The sequence below is a fragment of the Alligator sinensis genome, unplaced genomic scaffold (assembly GCF_000455745.1).
Source record: "Alligator sinensis unplaced genomic scaffold, ASM45574v1 scaffold761_1, whole genome shotgun sequence".
Taxonomy (NCBI): domain Eukaryota; kingdom Metazoa; phylum Chordata; order Crocodylia; family Alligatoridae; genus Alligator; species Alligator sinensis.
Window position 1 is genome coordinate 172,898 of NW_005842195.1, and position 21,806 is coordinate 194,703.

Below are 21,806 nucleotides of genomic sequence, written 5' to 3' on the forward strand. Positions count from 1 at the left end.
CCATATTACAGTATGGTGCGAGTCTAACTGCATTGTGAACACTAACCTAGACAATACTCCAGGTTCTCCCCCACTCCATGTATCATGAAGCCTGCTTTAGCAGGTTTCCATGACTTGCTAGTAAAAATCCTTAGGTTCTAGCTGCCTTGTTTAAGAGTAGTTGTGCTGCTACTGTAATATGGGAATCGGTGTTTTAACTGCCATCTTATCTTTAAGATCTCTAATCTGATGGGGCAGGCTGGCACTTTAGAGACCAACTGGTTCAGAGAGGCATAAACTTGTCATGGCATCAAAGTTAGGCTGTAGTTCACAAAACTCATGCCTCCTGGAGCCAGTTAGTTGCTAAAGTGCTGCTATGCTTTGCCTTCTGCCTGACAGCCAATTACCCCTCTCTAGCTTGTTGATGGAGAAATAGGTCCATAAATAAAGGTCTAAGCTGTTTTAGTAATAAAATCTAGTTAGTGTTTTTAATAGCTAGTCCCATCTACATGTAGCTTTGTTCATCTGCTGGGTATGACCCCTGCCAGTTAAGAGGAAGATAGTGAAAGTAGACAAAAGAAAACCCAACATTGATGTTAAGCTTTCCTTAATTTTGAAAACATGAGGCCTTCTTTATTCAAATCAAACTTCCAATTTTGGTGTCATTCTAAGAGCTTTAATGCCAGCCTTATGTATTGCTTGTAAACTTCTAACAGCCTGCTGCCTGACATTACCTATTCCCAGTGTGCCATCCCTTTCTTCTTCCCTGTCCATCTTTCATCACTGGATAGTCTCTCATCTCTAGGTTATTTATATACAGATTACAAGCAAATCAAATTGTTGGAAAAGTGTGCATATGCATGTGCCCACACACACACACACACACACACCCCCCCCCCACAAAAGCCTTGTATCAAAATAATTTATTATAAACAAGTATTCAAAAAGACAACTTCACTGAAGTTTGTCTGTCTTCGTGACATACAGGAGTGTGTTCAACACAGCCTTAGTCTAACATAACATCATAACAATTCGTTTGAATAGGCCAAATTCTGCCAGTTCACCTCACGTATCACTGCAGTGACAGAATTTGGTCCTCTATACTTAGCAACTCGGCACGTTCTGACACAAGATGTAAATGCATCCCCCTCTATCTATCTGGATTATGCTGTGACAGTGGTATTCATGTCTAGAAGTCACATGGCAGGTCTGAAGCATTTATTTGTATTGGGAAGTCTTTGATCAGCTGAACCAGTATTAAGAAATAGTGTGTGATGATAATATACCACTGGTTGTTGCTTAGAAAAAAATAAATAGGTAACTAATTAAACTGCTCAACACTAGTCTAAATTCCCAGAAATGTTTGATTACGCAGGGATGTCTCAGAGCTTGCTTCCTCATACAACAAAGGCAGATTTAAACCTGACCTACAGAATCAGGGTCTGACAATACTCGGTGCTTCAATTAATGCAAGCTTTTTTACTGCACTGGAAAATGTAGCCGTCCTGGCAACTGGCCAACAACTTCACTTTCTCAGTCTTTGGCAGCCAACATCACTATTTGCCACTCAACTCTAAGCTGCTAGAGTCAATATTTTTGTCCGTATTTTCCGTTATATCTGGGCAACCTGCTGTATATTCAAGTATTTTCATCTTTCAGGTCTGAAGTTGCCAGGTTAGGTGGACTTCTCTTCATTAACACCTGAAGCAGAGTTTTCCTCTTCCCCTTCCTTCAGAGTTCATGTTCCTTGGGGCTCCTTGGTAATCAGTGGCTTTTTACACAGTTCTTGGTAGAATTCAGACTCCAAAAATCGTGGATAAGAGTTATTCTCCATCAAGCTGTAGACTCTTTTCTGTGCTGCACTGAAGCAGGTGTGGTTAGCTTCCTGAATATTCTGGGCAATCAGGTTCTTGGTCTGAAAGTCTATGTTTATCTGCAGAGAATGAAGGAAAAAAATTACTGAATGTTCAATTCAAGCAAATATGATAGTACCACAAAATTCATTTTACACAAAAATGAGGATGTTGTTTCTTTAATGCCAAGGTCTGATATTGCAGCCTCGAGTTAACGTATTTGCCTCCTCAATGAAGTTGCAGAATGAGACCCATATTTCTTTAAGAAGGAATAGTTTTTGAAATGTACTTTACAATCAGTGAAGTGGAAGGTGATGCCTCATTGTGGTGATGACATGCATACGTTGCAGGTATTTAACAGAGCACTGCTGATTTACCTTAGCTGAGCATCCGACTCAGAAGGCAATGCCAGCATGGCTTGGGAAATTATGAATATATGAGGGCGCTAATGTCTGCATTTGGTTGCTTATCAAGAATGCACACAGTGTAATCTGGATACTAAAACTTAAGCCCCCCCCTAAAAACATGCTGAGGGTAAATGGAGGAAGAGCAGGGAGGGGATGGATTTCAGAGAACGTTGGAGTTGTGCTCAATAATGATGTGCAATTTATGCCCCCCTCCTTTTTAAGCTGTTTTTTTACCTCCTTGGGAGCCTCCTTTTCAATGAAGTCATTGAAGATCTTTTTTGCCTTGGATGTCAGCTTTTGTGGTGACTTTGTTTTCTTGAAGTCTTCACACGCTAGCCAGAAATCGATGTTCTCTTCGCAGAACTCTGATTTCAAAAAAGCTCGGAAGGCTGCAAGACCATCTGTGTTGCAAAAAAAATAAAACAAACTCAGAAAGGGGTATGAGTTGTAAGCAAGCCAGGAATTTCACATTTATCAACAGCTCATCATATCTTTTCCCCAGCCTAACATCTGCTGCTAGTTTTTTGCTCTATTTCTTTTAAAGCTGTTACGGCATGCAATTGCCTCTCTGCATATATACAAACAATTATTAATCTCTGCAACAGCTTGTTGGGCTTCATTTTTTTTTTTTTTTTTAGTGAAACCATAAGACAAAAAAACCCAATTTAAACTCAACATATTTAAAAATAAAACAAAGCACCCTCCCTGCCAAAAAAACATTGCTAGATCTTTAAAACAGACATTATACAATTCCATTCTTGAGAGGAGAGCTTGTATATTCACTTCTAGGTGGGAGTAAATATTTATGACAGAGCTATAAACTACTGGAAGATGTTTGTAAGGAAAAGGCTGATTCAAAGTTTACTGGAGCAAATGCTGATCTAATTAGTCTTTTTTTGCTCATTTGGTAAGTGGTTTCTTTTGCAGAGACTGCAGTAAAACCCAAAGAGTAATAAACTGCCATTGATTCACTGTTGCGGAATCAAGCCCAAAATACATAAATTTAACAATTTATCGTGGATAGGAATCCCTCTTGTATACAAGCAGCACAAAGCATGTACCATTTGGGTTGAGGAAAATACTGTCATGTATTAGCATTTTGCTTGGAGCAAGATGTTAGAGCTATGCGTTAGGGTCTGATTCATCCTCTACTACAATCAATTGTGACATTCAGTAGACTCTTATTGTTAAGGGTTAATTGTCAATTGATAAGAATTGGTGCATGAGCAAAGCTTGCTGAATGCAGAAACTAAGTATGGTGTGAAAGGATGGCTCTTTTTTGCATTTATGCAGTATGTTCCTGCAAAGCTAGAGTGAAATACAGGGCCAGCTAAAAATACTGGGAGATGACAAAGATTAGGGCTACAGCAAGAAATAAAGATTTTGCAGTCAGAAACGTTTCTCATGAGAAGTTTTCTTATGATTTTTTTAGGTACATGCAGACATTTTATAAAAAGGACATGCTAGGGCTTAGATATTCATGCATTCACAAAGTTGTTCAATGAGCAATTTAGAATCTGGATGTGCACTGAAGACCAGGACTTATTCTTACTTGTGACAGTCTTTCCTAAAAACTACAGGGAGATGGCAATCTTGTAAATAAAAGGTTGCTCTATCTTCCTTCAAGACTGACTTACATTTGTTAGTTAGAAGTTCATCAAAAGCTTCTGACCACAGCTGGGCTTCTTCAGGAGAAGGCCTGTATAAAGAGAGAGAGAGACAATGTTAGATGGTTTTGTTCCTTTCATGTTTAAAACATCTGCGATTCATTTGAGTGAAATCTGAATCTTTAAGTTACCTGAAGTAAGCATGTTGTTTTCCCTTTTTCTTGGGCTTTGTTTTGCGAGAAGTGGAAGAATTTTGCAGGAAATAGCTCAATCTTGTTTTCCAATCTTTAACGCTAAAAAATAAGAAAATACTATATTAAATAAACAGTTCATTAAAAACAAAACAAAACAAAAACATGTTGTTACATCTTCACAATTTTTTACCTGAGCTAGGAAAGAGGATTGCAAAATTTTTCATTAGTGTTTCATGCCAGTTTTGCCAGCCCAGCAGCTGTGGGACCAGATTCCACATCTTTAATTTCCATTTCAGAAAGGTATGACTCCTATTTCATGGAGCACAAAGGTTCACTGCTAAGGTGAGCAGACCAGCCCCTATCCTGTGACAGGACAATGACTAACTGTTACTAAGGCATCTCTGAATAGTGAAACAAACAGAGGTGTGTTTTTGAACATGACACAATATAGCATGTTGACCAGGACTCAGTCTTTCCATGATCAATGGGAATTTTAGCCTGTCAGAGACTAAAATGGGAATTAAGTCTCAGGTGTACTGTTCTTAGAAGAACTTTTTATTATAAATAAATTTAATTTAGAGATTTGCTCTCTCAGTCTGAGGGCCAATATTTGGACTCAGAGAATCCCAAATGATCTCTTAAGAGGCTAGGCTATTTTAGGGCCACACTATGAAATCTGTAGACCAGCAAAAAAGAGTAAAGCTGCAGCACGGAATGATTCACAGACCTTTCCATGACATGGGGAACTTCACAACAGCCTGTTCCTTACAGTTTAAATATCATAGGTCTCATCAGATAATGCAAACAATCAAGTCAATGCAAGCTTTTCAGAGATGCTTTGTTTTGGGATAGTGGGTCCCTGCAGCATTTTCAACTCCTTATACCCTGTATGCAGCACAGGATTATAGGAGGACATCACAACCTCACTGTTTCTAGGCACAACAACGATATCTGCATTCATTTCCCCATTCAAACATGCACCAGACCCACCCAGCCATCACCTTTCTCAGCAAAAGTTCAGCACACACAAGCACTTAGCCGCTCTGGGCTTCTACAGTTTGGGCTTCCCTAAATCCCCTGTGACATCCAATACATAAAATACCCCATTCTGTCCTTGCCCTCGTACTTGCATCAGAGCAGGAAGCATTTTTTGTTTTAAAACAGACCACCAAGGCTGTGTAAATGCCCTATTTAAATGTAAGTGTCACTAATGCCCAAATCTGATAGATAAATCGACCGATCCATCTACCAGATGTGTGTGTGTGTGTATGTGTGTGTACACACTATTTATAGATGCCTATGTAAACACACAAATAAATATACATGTGTACACACACATAGCCATATGCATCTATTAGCAGATATACGTGTACAGATGCCTATGTCTATAGAGGTTTATTTCCAGACGATATGTATACACACACACACACACACACACACACACACACACACACACACACACAAATATGCATATACATACACACACCTCTACATGGATCTATTCATAGATCCCCATGTCTATAGATGCCTATTTACAGATCAAAGGCTTTTTCCAACTGAGAGGCACACTCAAATCCCGATCCTGAAAGCTGCAGGTAGCTCTGCAGGGACCTGGGCAAGGACAGGCGTACAGCTCATATCAACTCACATCGTTCTCTTCATCTTCCCTTTCTTCTCTTCTTTGCTGCCACCAGTCCGCTCCATTTGTGCGCAGTTGTGCTGGAGAGCAAAGAACACGGCACTCTGCATGCTAAGAACTCCGGGGCGTCTCGGGCCAGGCGGGCGCTGCGAGCGCGGGGCAGCGGCGGCCTTTATAGAGAACGGCGGGGCGGGGCTGCTCTGGGCCCCGCCTCCGCGCGGCGCCGATTTGCTCGTGGAAAGAACAGCGCGCGCGGGCTCGTGTGTCACCGCCGGCCGGGCGCGCACGTGGGGAGCCGCGCTGACGCAGTGTCCCTCCGGCTCCGGGCAATCGCTGGCCAAAAAAAAAAAAAGAAGAAAGAAACCAGCGATTGCTGTAATCGCCCGCCAGCAGCTGCCAGGAGAACCGAGCGCTTCTGTTTTGGTTATAGCCAGAAGGAAAGCGCGCACGCACACGCGCATAGCTGGCTATTTGGCTGTCCATCTAGGGACACACACATATACGGCGTATACACACACATCTATCTGTCTGTGTATCATCTACAGACACACACATACCTATCTATCTACAGTCATATCTATCTATCTATCTATCTACAGACACATGGACACTGATACAGTATACACACATATCTATCTATATACATGCACAGACATGCACACATATGGTTTATATATATATTCTTATATATATACACACACACACATACACACATGCATATACATACATACATATCTATCTGCAGACACATGGACACAGATACAGCATACACATATCTATATACATACACAGACATGCACACATATGGTGTGTATATATATATATATATATACACACACACACACACACATGCATGCATATCTATTTATCTACAAACACGGACACAGATACAGTACACACACATATCTATCTATATACATACACAGATGTGCACACATATATATACACGCATGCATATACATATATACATATCTATTTAGCTATCTAAAGACACACAGACACAGATACAGTATACACACATATCTATCTATCTATCTATCTATCTACATACATGGACACGTGGTGACACGTAGGGGGTGCATGGGGTTGCGCGTGCACCCCTTGAGAGTGCTGGTGTACCCCTCTGCAAGCACCGGCCGAGGAGTGGAGCTCCGTGGCGCTCCCAGAAGCGGCCGTAGCCACTTCCAGATGCAGCCTCAGCAATTGGCTGTCTTGCGATCAGCCATGGGGGGACTCCTCCTCCCTGGTCAGCGGGACTGGCCATGGGGGGATCCCCCCCACCTACTGGGGGGCATGTGCCCCCCCGAGTAAGGCAGCACCAGTCGCCCATGTATATACACACACGTATACATACAGAACGCGTCTACATGTGCGCCCTACTGCGCAGTAGGTACTGTGCAGTCATTTAGTACTTGCTTTAGCACAGTACTAAATGACTGTGCCGTTTCTGCCAGTACTGCACAGCCCTGGCGGCACACAGGTCATTGCTACTGTGCATTAGCAGTGGCATCATGATTAGTGCCCACTGACAATATGTCGCCTTAGTGACGAGTTATGTTGCCGTAGCTTATCGCTATGATGATGTAGTGTCTTGTGTAGAAACCCCTGCCCCCCACCACACACGGACACACACATATAAACACACATACATATATAATGTACTGGATGTCATTGGGATTTGGGAGAGAATATCTGCATTGTAGAAACCCAAAGCAGCTAAATTCTTGTCTTTGTTGAGCTTGCTGAGAAATGATATATATATTTAGTAGGTGTGTGCTCACTTGTATATAGATATATATTTGGTAGGTGTGTGCACAGAAAGCTGGTGGGGGGGAAGGGGTGCTGCACATTTGAAGGCACCTGATCAATGCTTTGGCACCTTTTCTCACATTCTGGGAAGGTCAATGGATAATAATGTAAGAGCTGTTGTGCTCATCAGCCTAGCTCCTCTTCCCTCCCAAAAAGAAAACAGTCCTAAAAAGGATAATTCAGACTAATAATTATGTTCTCTCTTTGCAATAATATCTTAATGATAATGCTAAGATTGCTTTAGCATTTGCTATTTATTGTACTCTGCAGCAAACAGTTTGGAACAATGGAATCTTGGTAGCGTTCGAGAATTCATTTTTTTGTGTGTTAACTAAGCAAAGTCTTGTATTTCTCTTCAGTTTATTTGTGTGTCTGGTAAGGAGATGTACCAGGTTTTGCACAGAATTATTTACATTCCAAACATGATCCCTTTTGTGCTAGTGTTTTACAGGAAATTCTGCCTTTCGCAACCAGTTTTGCACTTGGAAAATGTTGTACAACCTGTGCTTGTTCTTACGCTAAAATCTGCCTGGAAATTTTTAAAGGCATTTAATTTAATAAAGGAATTTTCCATTGACCTTCGCTGAATGTGAGAAAAGGTGCCAAAGCATTAATCTGGTGCCTTCAAATGTGCAGCACCCCTTCCCCCCCACCATATTGACATCTCAAGGGAAAGGACTGAGTCTCTCTCCTGCCTGGTGCTAGGTTTACTTTCAGCTCAACTTAATAGACCAGTGGTTCTCAACCCCTTTAGACTCAAGGCACTATTCAGAAATGCCAGTTTTAGCTTTCATTCATTTCTTGACTACAGAAAAACAATAGAGCAATTCTTCTGTTGCAAAGAGCTCAGAAAACCCACAACAGATTAGGGTGTTGTTTTTTTTTTTGATCCTATAGATTCCTATTTTAAACCTCTGGGTTTTTCTTGTGAACCATACATAGATGCTAGTATTGCACAGAACTCTTATAAGATTTTCATGGCACTCAAGGGTCCAGGATCCTGGTCCAGGGTCACTGGGCTTTTTAAACATTTAAACTATTTAAAGACTCAAACGGTTTTCATTTTTGCTGAAGTCATTCCTTGGAGTGTGCACAGCTCATGAAAAAGAAGAAATGAGAACTATAAATGCAGGCAGCCTTTCAAAAGAAAGCTACATAAAATTAAAGTATTCACTACTTGGTAGTTTTTCTTTCCCTGATTATGTACGCTATTTTTTTCCGCCTTAAACTGTATGAACAGTTACACTTTTCTAACTCTTTGGCAAGTAGAAATCGTGTGTATTGCTGCCATATGAAACGGAATTTGTTTATTTCTTTGTCTAAGCCTTTAGCTATAATTTGAGGATTTATGTGCTATTTCCCAACAGATTCAAGTGCTTGACGGGGCAGCAACTTGTCCACGGCATTCAGATTTGGAATACATTTCTATTTCTTCTCTATCCTTACAGTTGCTTGCACTACTGAACTGCCCTGAAGAGCGCAGTGTCTAGCAGGGACTGGTCTGAGATGGCCATACGGATTGTATTCATTGTGATCAGTAAGATCTAAGGGTGTAGTCACAGCAGTTTTTGGCACTTTTATGCACAGTTTGGAATAGAGTGTAGCCTGACTGTCTATTAAGATACCACCTGGCTGTGGTATGGCTAAGCAGCTGCTTGAGAGACTAGAATCACTTAAGTATGTGCATAATGCTTGGTAAGTCCCAAAATTTTAATGGGAGAAAAACCATGGTGGAAAAAGGGACCTTCCATATTTTTAATCCAGTGATTTAGGCACATGCCAAGGGAGCCACAGACCCAAGTCCTTATCCCCTTTCACCCAAAGCAGGATTTGAAACTGCACCTCCTGCTCCTCAGCAAAGTGGTCTAAACACCAGGCTACAGGCTAGGCATTACCCAGAGCACTCTTCGGCCCTCTTGAAGTTAACCCACTGAGGACTGTGGTTCTGTTGCTTGCTCCAGAAAACAGGAGTCCCACTTTTTTAAGTTGAACCCCAACTCCTACTTGTAGAAATTATGAAATTCAAGGTGCATAGGGCCAACTAGAAGGGGAGGGCTGGAAAGTGCTCTGAGTGATACCAAGCCAGTGGTTTAGAGCACTATGCTGGGAAGTGGGAGATGGTGTTCAAACCCCATGTAAGCAAGGGTAATTTGGAATCTGAGCCTGCTGCTCTATGGACAGTTGCCCTAACCACTAGGCTATTGGACTAAAACGTAGAAGGGCCATTCTTCTCCTTCATTTTACTTGCAGCAGGCATGTGCACAGGGTTGATTCTCTTCTACCTAGGAGGGAAACAGATTTCCAAAATGTGTTGAAGTGGGGGTATCTAGTAAATACTATCTGTCGCTGTAAGTGTAATACCTCAAAGTTGAGACAAATATAACTTCTAGACATCCACAGAACTCTTTCTCCCATTGTGCATCAAGCAAAGCTATGGAGAAGCACTTAGCAGAAGCTGGACTCTACAGAAAAATCAATTGCATTTTTTTCTAACTTGTTAAAAATTTCTAACAAAAATACTTTTCTGTTACCCACTATATTTTTCTGGCATGGTGCATTAAGTTTCGGCCAGAAAAATATGGTTTCGTTCCTCTAATTTTCTCAAGCTTCTCTGAATGAGTATCAGATAATCTGACTTGGGCATTATTTTCACTAGCTTCTTTTGAGAAATCTCACATCATTGCATTAACATTAGTGGAGCAATGGGGGAGCACGAATGTAGTAGGTAGGGTTTGGGGCTGTTGACCTTTCTATCAATTCTGTCTAGCCCTGTTCTAAGTAGGAATGAGATGTGGAAATACCCTTGCTGAAAGCTACATCAATGGAAGATTTCCCGCATAGACACACAGCCCACGTGATTTATAAAGCTGTGCTTACTTGACTCCAAACATTTTAAATCCTCACTTGAGAGTCACAAGGTCAGTAGCCCTGTGTTGCTGTAAATGATTTGATGGTAGCCTGCCAGAAGCAGTTGAGCAACTTGCAAGACTCTCATGGCTAAGGCAGCACCCGCACATGTGAAACTCTTACAGAACACAGCCCATTATTAGGGATGGGCAAACTGGTTTTGTTTAAAATAAGAACACACATGAAACTAAGCCCTTGGCCTTACTTAAATTAGGCCATATTCAGGGTAGTCCATGTGAGGGGAATCTTCTTTTTAGTGACTACTCTTATCCCACAGCTCCAGTCCCAGAACACCAGAGAGATTCCATTCTTTCCCCAAACCTACAGTAGCTTTTCCTTGTTCCCCACCCTCCCCACACTTATGCAACTTTCTGAAGTTTGTCTCATATTCAAACCCTCTTGATCCCTGTGCCTTGAAAACTGGCTCTGCATTTAGGAATGCGTCACTGACCAGAGCTTCTGTAGTTTCTTGGTGAACCTGGGCATTGTCTATTTATATGTTCACTGAGCATGTCTACATGAGACACTTCCTATGCATTAGCCTAATAACGCTGGCCAATAGCATGGTGGTTAAAAACCATGCTAATAGCCTACTGTGCCATGTTATTAAGATAATGCACAGTAAGCATCACAAAAAAACCATGTGCCGGCACTTCTGCAAGTAACTAGTTACTATGCATTTAGTTAGTACTTTATTAAGCAAGTACTAAACTAAATGCACAGTACCTAAGGTGCATTAATGAACATATAGACACACACACTGACAAGGAACTCAGAAGAGAGCTTTCCAGATTTAGTTGTAGAATCTTCAGATAGTGGAGCTTTATGAGGAGGGCAGCAGAACGTATACTGAAGAGAGAAACTAGAACAAGTTCATAGGAACTGGGAGGGGAATGGTTTTTTATAAATGAGTTAGAATGTAAGTGTGACTAGCTAAAGTGATTTTTTGTGGGAAAGGATCAGAGTGGGCATGTCTATACAAGATGCTAAAGGCGTAGTAGACTAATTCTACTGCACATTAGCATGGCCAACAAAAACTGTGCTAATGCACTAATGTGCAGTAGAATTAGTCTACTGAACATTAGCATAATGAAAAAAATGTGCTGGCTCTAGTGCACAGTAGCGCCAATTACAGCACATGAAGTTAGTACCTGTATGTGAAAGGGGGCTGTCTCAGGGCCGGGTCTCATCATTGGCCCACCCACCTGCCTAGGGCAGTCTACCATGTCTCACCTGCCACGATTTGCTGTTTTAAAACTGGATGTTAAAATACAGAAGGCTGCCCATTTAATGCCCTGACGCCTAGGGCAGTATACACAGCTCCATCCTTCCCTATACTGTGTCCCATACCTTGCAGATGGCATCGCAAATTGGTAACAGCTGGGCCTTTAGCAGTCTACTTTTGTACTCCGCCCACTGTTACAGGGCCTCATTCACCCTGCCCACTCTCACTGGTCCTCATTTATACTGCCCCTCTATGGGTCACTTTCAACCAGCCACGGTCTGTGCAGCCCACTCTACATGACCTTTCAGGCTTTCCTACTCACACTCTGGCTGGTCCACATGCAGCCCTTCAGGTGCCACCATGCACCCTACTCTGTGTGGCCACCGGCCTTATGCCTCACACTGGACTGAACTTAGCCACTAGCCCCTCTCTGGGCAACTTGCTTATGCTGCCACTCTTGTTGGGGTTGGCCCATGTACAGCCTTTCAGGTTGCCTGAGCATCCCTACTCTACACGCCCCCTAGTGCAGTCCTTCAGGCCCGCCTGTTCAGACCCTACCGTACACCCCTTGCACACAGCTCTTCAGGTACCACTGTGCACCCTACTCTGTGTGGACCTCTCCACATACTTTCACCCCCTCACCGGGGTCCCCATTCTTCCCCCTCACTGGGGCTTGGGGTCATACACTCCACGGACTCAGGTGTCCACAGACGTGCCTGGCCCCACTGCTTGTCCCTGCTCTAAATTACCCACTGGGTAGCGGGAGCTGGGGTTATAGGGCACCCCTACCCACCCTGCAACTGGTCTGGCATTTCTGGGAAACTACCCTGCCATGAATAGTCCTACCAGACCATCTTTCTCCAGCAGCGTGTAGTTTTATGTCATGCCCCAGGATAAGGAGCCTCCTGCCATCCCTGTAGCTCCTGCCCTTACCTCCAAGAATGTTCTGAGCAGCAACTCACCTGCTTACTGTTCTTCTGGCTGCCAGGACCAGACTGCTGACTCAGCCTTGAGGGCTTGAGCTAAAATGGAGGCCGCTCAGTCTGCTTCTCCAATCACATGACTCTCCTGTGGTCATATGACTGCCTCATTAGGGCTGGCCTATCCTGCCGGCTGTCCGGATGCCTGATCTGGCCCTTAAAGTAGCAGGCACCAAAGGTGCTCTGCCACACTGTAATTACAAGTACTAAAAATAACACACCATAATTACGGTGCATTACTGAATGTGTAGACATGCCCAGTGGTGGGGAGGTTAGAAGATAATTGAAAGAATGTGGAACATTACTAAGAACCAGTTTTGGGCATCGCACTTCAAGAGGGACGTGGGGAATCTCGAGAGGGCCACTCGCATGATTAGTGGCCTTCGTGATAGACCCTACGGGGGGAGGTTGAGAGAGCTGAATCTCTTCAGCCTTCACAAGAGACGGCTGAGGGGAGATCTTGTGGCCGCCTATAAATTGATTAGGGGAGGTCAACGGGGAATAGGGGAAGCACTGTTTACTAAGGCGCCCTGGGAGTGACTAGGAATAACGGGTGGAAACAAGAGTGGATTTAGGTTAGATATTAGGAAGAAATTTTTCACAGTAAGGGTGGCCAGGATCTGGAATGGGCTTCCAAGGGAGGTGGTGCTATCACCTAGCTTGGAAGTCTTCAAGAGGAGGCTAGATAGTCACCTGGCTGGGGTCATCTGACCTCAGTCCTCTTTCCTGCCAGGAGCAGGGGGTCAGACATGATGATCCATTGTGGTCCCTTTCAACTCTACAATCTATGAATCTATGAATAAGAAGGGTGGAATGAGAAGACTTCAAAAGTTCATAAATTAAGAATCTTTGGTTAAGCATCTACAGTTTGGGGGTCCCCTCAAATCAAAGCTTTAAATCATCTGATGTTTCCAAAGTAGTGAAAATACCATCTTGACAGTCACAAAATAGAGCTGGGATATTGCCAGGCCATGTGCTAAACTGTATGGTTGGCACTGGTCAGCATCTGGAAAGCTTCAACATGAATCATACTTTTCTATTACATTTTTGTTATTGCTTCTTTTTTAATTAACTGTAAAAATAAAAGCACCTGTTAAAGCCAGATTCTTAAAATCTTTTTAATATTTCTAAACAGTGGAAATAATAAATAAGGTTCCTATAAAGAAACAAACCGGAAATACAATTATTAAGACATTTGAAGCCTTACTGTAAAATTATGATCTAACAACTCTGTAGATGAACATAAAACTCGAGTGACTGGACTGTATTGCATATACACTGAAAGAAATTTTTCAATTAAAATGGAACTGTACCATTGAAGAGTAGATATAGCTGTTTTGTAGATAAACAGACACAGTGCAGGTTTTCTTGCTGTGATGTTACTTGCGATATACTTCCTTGCTGCAATATTAATCTTATATGTAAACAAATTGGCATGCCGTAGGTGTTGGGAGACTTACTCCAAGAAGCACCACCCTCGTCCCCCAGGATTCTTTTCAGGATGCAGTATGTCTTTTCCTGGAAGGCGAAAAATACTGGCTTACACCAGGCTGCCCTCTGCTGGTGAATATTTTACTCATACGCCAAATGAAACATGGAAGGATTTATTCCAACTTTATTTCAACCCTAAAAAACCCTTGCTTCTTGCATAATTTCTGGACCATCATGGCGATAACATCACTCTGACTCTACTGTAGCATACAAATAGTTTGTCTAGCTTTACAAGAAAGGAGGTCATAGAATAGTTTTTATGCTCAGTTAGCAGACAATGTTAAGGGCGCCATGCATTGTTATTAAAAAACAGTCCCCCTTCTTCGATTTCCACTTTTCCTAAGCAAGGATTGCAAAATGGCAATAAACCAGTCACCTTTGGAGACAGTTCAGATTTACCATGAACATGTTACATGTCAGTTACAAAGTTGAAAATATGTTGATATCTCATCCCAGTCCTGCACCTTCTCTAACTGGACATTTTATTACATACATAATGAATCACTGTTGGTGGCTGAAAGAGCCCTGGACTAGAATTGAAGATCACCTGCAGGCGGTTGCTGTGCCCCCCAGCCTCTGGGAACATGTGTAAATGCAGCACCTGGGAACAATAAACTCTGGTGCAAACTGAGCCAGAGTTTATTGCATTGTACTAATTTCACATGTAGATGTGCCCACTGAGAACAACATTTAGTCCAGTCAGTTCGTATTCACTGCTGGCACATGCTGATGTAACTTCTTCCTGGGCAACGAATAAGTGGCAGCATAGGCCAGACTTAACGTCAACCCTTTTTCTCTATGCATTTCTTTAGATTTTGATTAAGCTGTATTAGTGTTAGCCAATTATAAAGGAGACTAAAAAGGAAGTAGGTGATAGAATGCTTTATAGTTGGTAACTTCATCATTGAAATCAGTAGGAGTTTAGTCATTAAATGATAACTGGATTAGACCCTTAATGAGCTAAACTTCCCTCTCTGGAGATCAAAAATCTTTGCTCATTTATGGCTCTCTCTTGAAATTTCTGTCCTGTTTCCATTAGTGTAACTCCCATTAACGTCATCACTAGCTAGATGCTCTGATGTGTGTAGAGTATACAATAGATGCAGATTAGAGAGAAGAATTTTTCCCTTGGTTATATTACATGTGGAACTGACAGTGCTGATCTTATCCAAGTCCCTAGTGGATATTTCTTCCCATTACAAAACATACAAATATGATTCTTGTGTTTTCTAAAATAAAACTCTTTATTTTATTTCATGTTATAGAGAATTTTGGATGCTTCCGATAAAACACATAAAAAGGAGACTAGAAAGGTTACATTTTGTTTCCTAGTGCAGAGAAGGGCCTGGGGGTTACAACAGGTTATAAAATGAATATTAGCCAATAGCATGGTCTTGTTGCAAAAACGTTGTAATTAATTGAATGGCTTGTTGCAAATCAAGGCAAGTGATTTTTATGCTCTATACAGCATGGATAATGGCTCACATGGAAGGCTGTGTCTAGTTTTAGGCCCTATGCTTCAAGAAAGATGTGAACAATTTGGAAAAAGTCCAGTGGAGAGTGACAAAAATGATTACAGGCCAGACAACAACTTATGAGGCAAGACTGCAAGAATTAAGGGATTTTTCATCTGGAGAAGAGAAGACTGAGAGAGGATTTGATAAAAGTCTTTAACTACCTGATGGGTGATTGTAAAGAGGATATAAATAGCCATTTTCCTGTGTCTGTAGGGTATAGGACTAGGAATATGGCATCAAGCTTCAGCAGGGGAAAATTAGGTTGGAGATCAGGAGGAACTGTCTGAATACAAGGGTGGTCAAGCTCCAGATCACTCTTGATTGCTTCTGTGAAGCATGTGAAATGCTTGGGCTCATTGTCAACTTCACAAAAAACAATATATTTTACCAACACACTCCAAAACAACCAGTTGCTCCTATTCATATTATAATGAGAGGGTAATCTTTGGAGAATAGTGAGCATTTCCCTTACCTGGGTAGCCATCTTTTCCCAAAAGTAAACATAGACAACAATATTTAACACCAGATAAAACCTATTAGTGCTGCCTTTGAATGTCTTCAAAACTGTATCTTTGACGATCATGACATCCAAACCCAAACCAAGCTTTTTATCTACAAGGCTGTTGTCATCCTTGTCCTGTTGAATGGGACTGAAATTTGGACAATGTATTGGAAACACCTGAAAGCTTTTGAACATTACCATAAGCAATGTCTTTTGGAAAATCCTCCTTATCAAATGGAAAGACAGAAGAATGAACCCTAGCATTCTGGCTCAAGCAGATACCACTATCATTGAAAATATGTTTATACAGCACTAGCTTCACTGGATAGGACAGGTCCTAAGGATGCCTAATAGCCAGCTCCAAAAAATGGGTCCTATACTCCCAACTCATCAATGGTCACTGCTTTAGAGGTTGTCAAAAGAAGAGATTCAAGGACACCATGAAGGCCAATCTGAAGAAATGTGATATTAAGTTCAATCACTGGGAGACTCAAGCATGGAATCGTCCCCAATGGCATTGTGATGTATGACAAGGCATTGATCATTCTGAGCAAGCTTACCTCACTATGGAGGTGGATAGAGAAGAGAGACAAAAGGAAAGAGCTGTGGCTCAACATCATCAGGATCTACTCCTTCTTGAAACTATTTGCCATGACTGGAGTTGAACATGCAGATCTTGATTAGCCTCCTAAGTCATTTATGGATTCACTGGTGACTTCCCTGTTTATTAGGAGACTGTCATATTCATATCGAGGGACTCCTGTAGCTGCCAGTGGTAAAGAATTGGAACAAGCTACCAAGTGAAGTTATGGAATCTCTATTCCTGGAATTTTTCTAGAGCAAGTTAGACAGACAATTGTCTGAGTTGGTTTAGTCAAGGATGATTCTACTTTAAGCAGAGGGCTGGACTAGATCACCTCATGAGGTCCCTTCTAGCCCTAGTTTCATAGAATCTTATAATGCAGAAAAGTCTGGATTTATTCAGTTAAACAAGTTCTGTAGTCTTCTGGAATCCTTGTTGCTGCCTATAGATAGCAAGATGCATCATAAATGTAAGTGAAAGAATAAGTTTAATCTTTTTACTCTGTATCTTTTACCAATAGTGTTTTATTTGCGACTGTACAGCCTACCTTGTCCTATGATTAGAGACATACTCAAAACATGATTTTGTGTTTTTTGCAGAAACTGCAATTTGAGATGGTTTTGGTGAAAAGTAGCGTTCCTTGTGATTTTCAGTGGAATCACCAGAAAAAAAAAACAACCTTGAAAACAAAATGCTGGTTTCCCAGTGGCAGTTAGCAGTTCTCATGGCTGTTGGCGTATAGCAAAGGAACTAAGATGGCAGGCACCCCTCCTCCCTCTGTCACTGATTGGTTGAGAGGGCTGTCTGTCATGAAGCCCTGCCCCTTACTGCCAATCAGTGGTGAAAGGTGGGGTTTGCACAATGGGCAGCCCTCTTGTCCAATCAGTGGTGGAGGGGTGGGTCTGTTGCCGGGGCCCCTTGGCTAATCACCAGTATATGGGGTGGGGGCCTCACCATGAAAAACCACAAAAATGGTTTTGGGCACTGTGATTGGCCTGTGAAATCACCTACCTGCCTCCTTGATTTTGATAGGTCCCTAGTTATGATCCAATTAGATATAACTGGCTAAGCAGAGTTGGGTTAGTGAAGAACTTGGGAACACCCAGGTGTCACTGTTGACTGAGACTGGCATTCTTGCCTCCATTTTAGGATTGACATAAACTCTTTGGGGCATAAGGATTTATATCCTTATTTGTTTATATGAATTGGGCCCCTAATACTGAGTGAGGCCTTGGGGACTAGTCACTTATAACATTTTTAAGAATGACCAATACTTACACATGGTACTAGGAACATTCTTTTGCTGAGGCATGATGTTCTCAATGTGTAATAAAACTACAGTTCCTTGGAGTCCTTTCTTCCAAAAAGCAGATATATGGACCTGAGAGACCTATTCACTTCCAAAATCCATTAGATATATTCTGTTTTCATGATGCCCCTTGTAAATTCAGTTGTAGACAGTGTTTATGTATAGCCTGATCCAAAGACAGATGAAAGTAATAGTAATGATTCTGAGGGCTTCTAATCTTGCCTCTGGAGTTCTTGCTTAGCCCCAAAGTGATCTTAACACCTTAACCGAAGCAATGAATGGGTTTTAGTGATGGATAATACAATCTCTTGATACAGCATTACAGAGCTTTATGATTCTTTGAGTTAAAAGGTGCTATAAGGGATGATGTATAGCAAGAGTTTTTTGTAATGTCTTTTTTTGGGCCAACCGTATAGCTGGGAGAAAGGTTCGAAAAGTTTTTGAGCACAAAGTTCTGTCCAGTTCAGAAAAGAAGCAGATATAACCTAAGTTAAATAAAAGATAAAACAATAACTTTCATTCAACTTTATTATGTAAATCAAAATAATCACTTCAAATTACAATACTCCAACTCTGCTGTAAGAAATGATAGAATATATTAGATTTTAAAATAGAGGACTCTTTAAATAAAAGAAAATATGAAACCACAAGTTAAACTGGGGCCGTTGCTTAATATGGTGAAAGCATTAAGACGTCCTCCTTAAGAGTTTAGCATAAGGGTTATATGAAACATGTTTTTGGTGAAGGCCATGAAGCCTTCATTACTTTCTTTCCTAATTAATATTATTAATATTAGCACTCACCTTATCTTATTTGAAAATGCATCAATAATAAAAAATTCAGCTGGTACTTTCCAGTTACAAACCTAATTGAATATCTAAATCCAAATCTATTATAAGAAATCATTTCTGTATCCAAATATAGCACATGTGTGGATTAATACTGAGACTAAAACAATTAAATGCAAACTTTTTTTTTCTAAGATAGCCTTGGGAAAACAAAATATATCCCAGTGTAAATGGACTCTCTTTCACATGAAAATGGAAACCTCTGTCAGTGTAATTTATAAACTAACTGGAACTTTATGAACACTAATCACATCCAGCTTTCAGTCACTCTTCTTTGTTTTACTTAAACACTCATGTAAGTTTATAAAACTTCTAAAAATAGAACCAAACACATAAAATAGATAAACTGGGACTATATGTCCATTTACAGTGTCATTTCATGGGTATTTGCGTATGTGTTCTAGTAGAAGTATAAAAAGAGTATGAATTTATGCACAGCACTGTTACTGACTATTCTACCTTTTTCCTTTGACTTCAACATCTTTTGACATTTGGCTGTTTTGTTTTAATTTTGAAAGGTGAAATCCTTAATAATTTAAGTTGCAATGGGAACAGCACGTTCCCTAAGAATTCTGGGATTGCTGTATTGTTTCTGACAGTTAGGTAATGTCTGCTTTTTCGCCCCTCCCTAGGACAACTAACTGAAATGAGGCCTATTAAAACCTTCTAAATTTTACAGGACAGAACATTCTCTAATACGTTGCACCTTTTGTCAACACAGAAACACACAGCTCAGTGAGAACCAGTGTATTTTTAACTATTGAATTTTCTTAACAAATGCTAACTGTGTTTCATCATCTAGGATGCAGAGATGTGATTAACTTTGTTAAAGGATAAATTAGGTTATGCAAAGCACCAGATCTGTCTTTTGTTCAGCTCAGTCAGTTTGTAAGCTGTTTGTTTCCGCCAAAAAGAATGTTATTGTGAAACTTGGTGTGAATAAGGGCATCAAACAATGAGCAGAGCTGTTTGTTCAAATCTTGATGGGGACCCTCTTTACCTTGTTACATGCCTTCATGTACTCAGCAGTCCCTTTAATTTTAATTTATTCCAGGTTAATGAAACCGTGTGTGATGAGTTTAGGTAGAAGCTACTGTGTTATGGAGAATTATGGAGCCTATTTGCATAGCTTCTGTAAATAATATCCTTTGCAAAGTTCAACTAGTTATCATCGGGAACGCTATGATGCAAAGAATAAAGGTTAGATATGACCAGAAAACAGAATTTACTTGGCACAAAAAATATAAAACCACTTCTGAACCATGACAAGAAATCAAGTATTATAAATTCTTTACAATAAGCAAAGTCTAATAAAACATTTTGGGACAACCCAAGTATTTTTATTTTCTACCTCTCTCTCTCTCTCTCTAAGCTATCCTGGGATCCCAAAAAATGGAGCCTGGGAATCCAGATACCATAGATGGGATCCTCTTTAAACCTGGAAGTTTCATGTAGATTTTTCCAATGAACAATCAGCGTACCCTGGAACAAGTGTAATTTTGAACATTTTGATTTAGTGGAAACAGCATTTTTTTCTTTCAGACAGTTTCCAACTAGACCTAATAGAGATAAATTAAGCATTTGGTTTCTTTTCCATTGCTTTTGGCAATAGGCTTTGCTATCTTAGAGTAGAACTATGTAAGGGAGAGTTGTGTTAACTGGAGGGCTATGATCTAGTGCTGCATTCTTTGCACATCAGAATTCATTTTTGAAGCCACTAGAAATGTCCACTGAGTAAGAACTGGGATTAGGCGCAGTATATTACCCAAACAAAAATTGTTTTAGAAAAGCTTTAGGAAATTGAGCTCTTCCAAGTTAGGAAATACCTGAATTAAGGTTGCCTGTTTGATATGACATGAATTTAGACCCTTGAGAATATGTTTTTTTATAATGTGTTCTTTAAGTACACAATCTTGCAATAGTTTGTGTCCTGCCTTCTTAGCAAGCTATTATAAAATATTTCATTTTCCCCTTATTATCTAATGTGGGAGTCAATACCTTATTTTGTATATGGTATCATTAATTTTATCATGGACTTTCCTGTTCATCATTATAGTACTATGTCCTTGCTTCAGCAATGGTAATACATTTATTTTGACAACATTCCAACTGATTGAACACTGGAATGGACCATTTGATTTGAATCTCTGTCATTAAATTAAGTGAAAGATAAATGTTTGCTTGTCTATTTAGACAGCTGGCCATGTCTTGAGCAGGGTCTTGGATTAGATCAGTGGTTTCCAATTTATCCATCTCCACAGGCTGGATCCAGAGTGTGGAGTTGGTCCATCGGCAGGATGCAGAATGTATAGTCACATCATCTGGCTTTAGGGGCTGGAATTTGGCACTATCCATGTCAATTGCTGCGACTCCCAGAGCGGTGGAAGTCACTGTTAAATTTCCAGCCCTGAATGTAGCCTTGTGGGCTGGATGATGTGGCTGTGGAGTTCAGATCCAGCCCATGAGGCTCTGCATGGGTCAGGAAATTTGGTGGCAGGCTAAGCCGTGGCAGTGTTAACTGCTGTGATTCCAGAGCTGTGGCTTCCATATTTCACCATGCTGCCAAATTTCCAGACCCGGGTGGAGCCCCACAGGCTGAATGACATAGCTCCACAGGCTGCATGCTGCCTGTGGGTGGATTAGATGACCTTCTAAGGCCCCTTCCAGCCCTATTTTCGGTGACTCCACAACTTCCCTTAGGGATGTACATGTAGTATTACCCCATATTGCCAGTGGAAAACAGTTACAGAAGGTAAATAATGTTAATTAATTTTGGGTACCTAATTTGAGGTACACAAGACCTGATATTTCAGAGTTCCCAGTACAATAGAAAACTGGTTGGATTGTTGGGCTCAAAGGATAGTAATCAATGGACTAAGCCCACCTCAGTAGCCTTAAATGTCTGGCAAACATCACCAAATGGGGCTCCAAACAGTTCACTCAGAAGCCCTGTGTT

The 21,806-nt window shown here is 41.0% G+C and overlaps 1 protein-coding gene across 1 annotated transcript; it reads right to left on the reverse strand.

Moving 5' to 3' along the window:
- Positions 1–887: 887 nt before the first annotated feature.
- On the reverse strand, positions 888–5,820 carry RGS2 (regulator of G protein signaling 2). The gene is made up of 5 exons (XM_006026497.3): positions 5,689–5,820; positions 4,038–4,139; positions 3,877–3,938; positions 2,474–2,640; positions 888–1,912 (listed from the first exon to the last, which is right to left on the reverse strand). The coding sequence occupies exons 1-5, from the start codon at positions 5,787–5,789 to the stop codon at positions 1,718–1,720; spliced, it is 627 nt and encodes a 208-aa protein (XP_006026559.1). The 5' UTR covers positions 5,790–5,820; the 3' UTR covers positions 888–1,717.
- Positions 5,821–21,806: the final 15,986 nt, after the last annotated feature.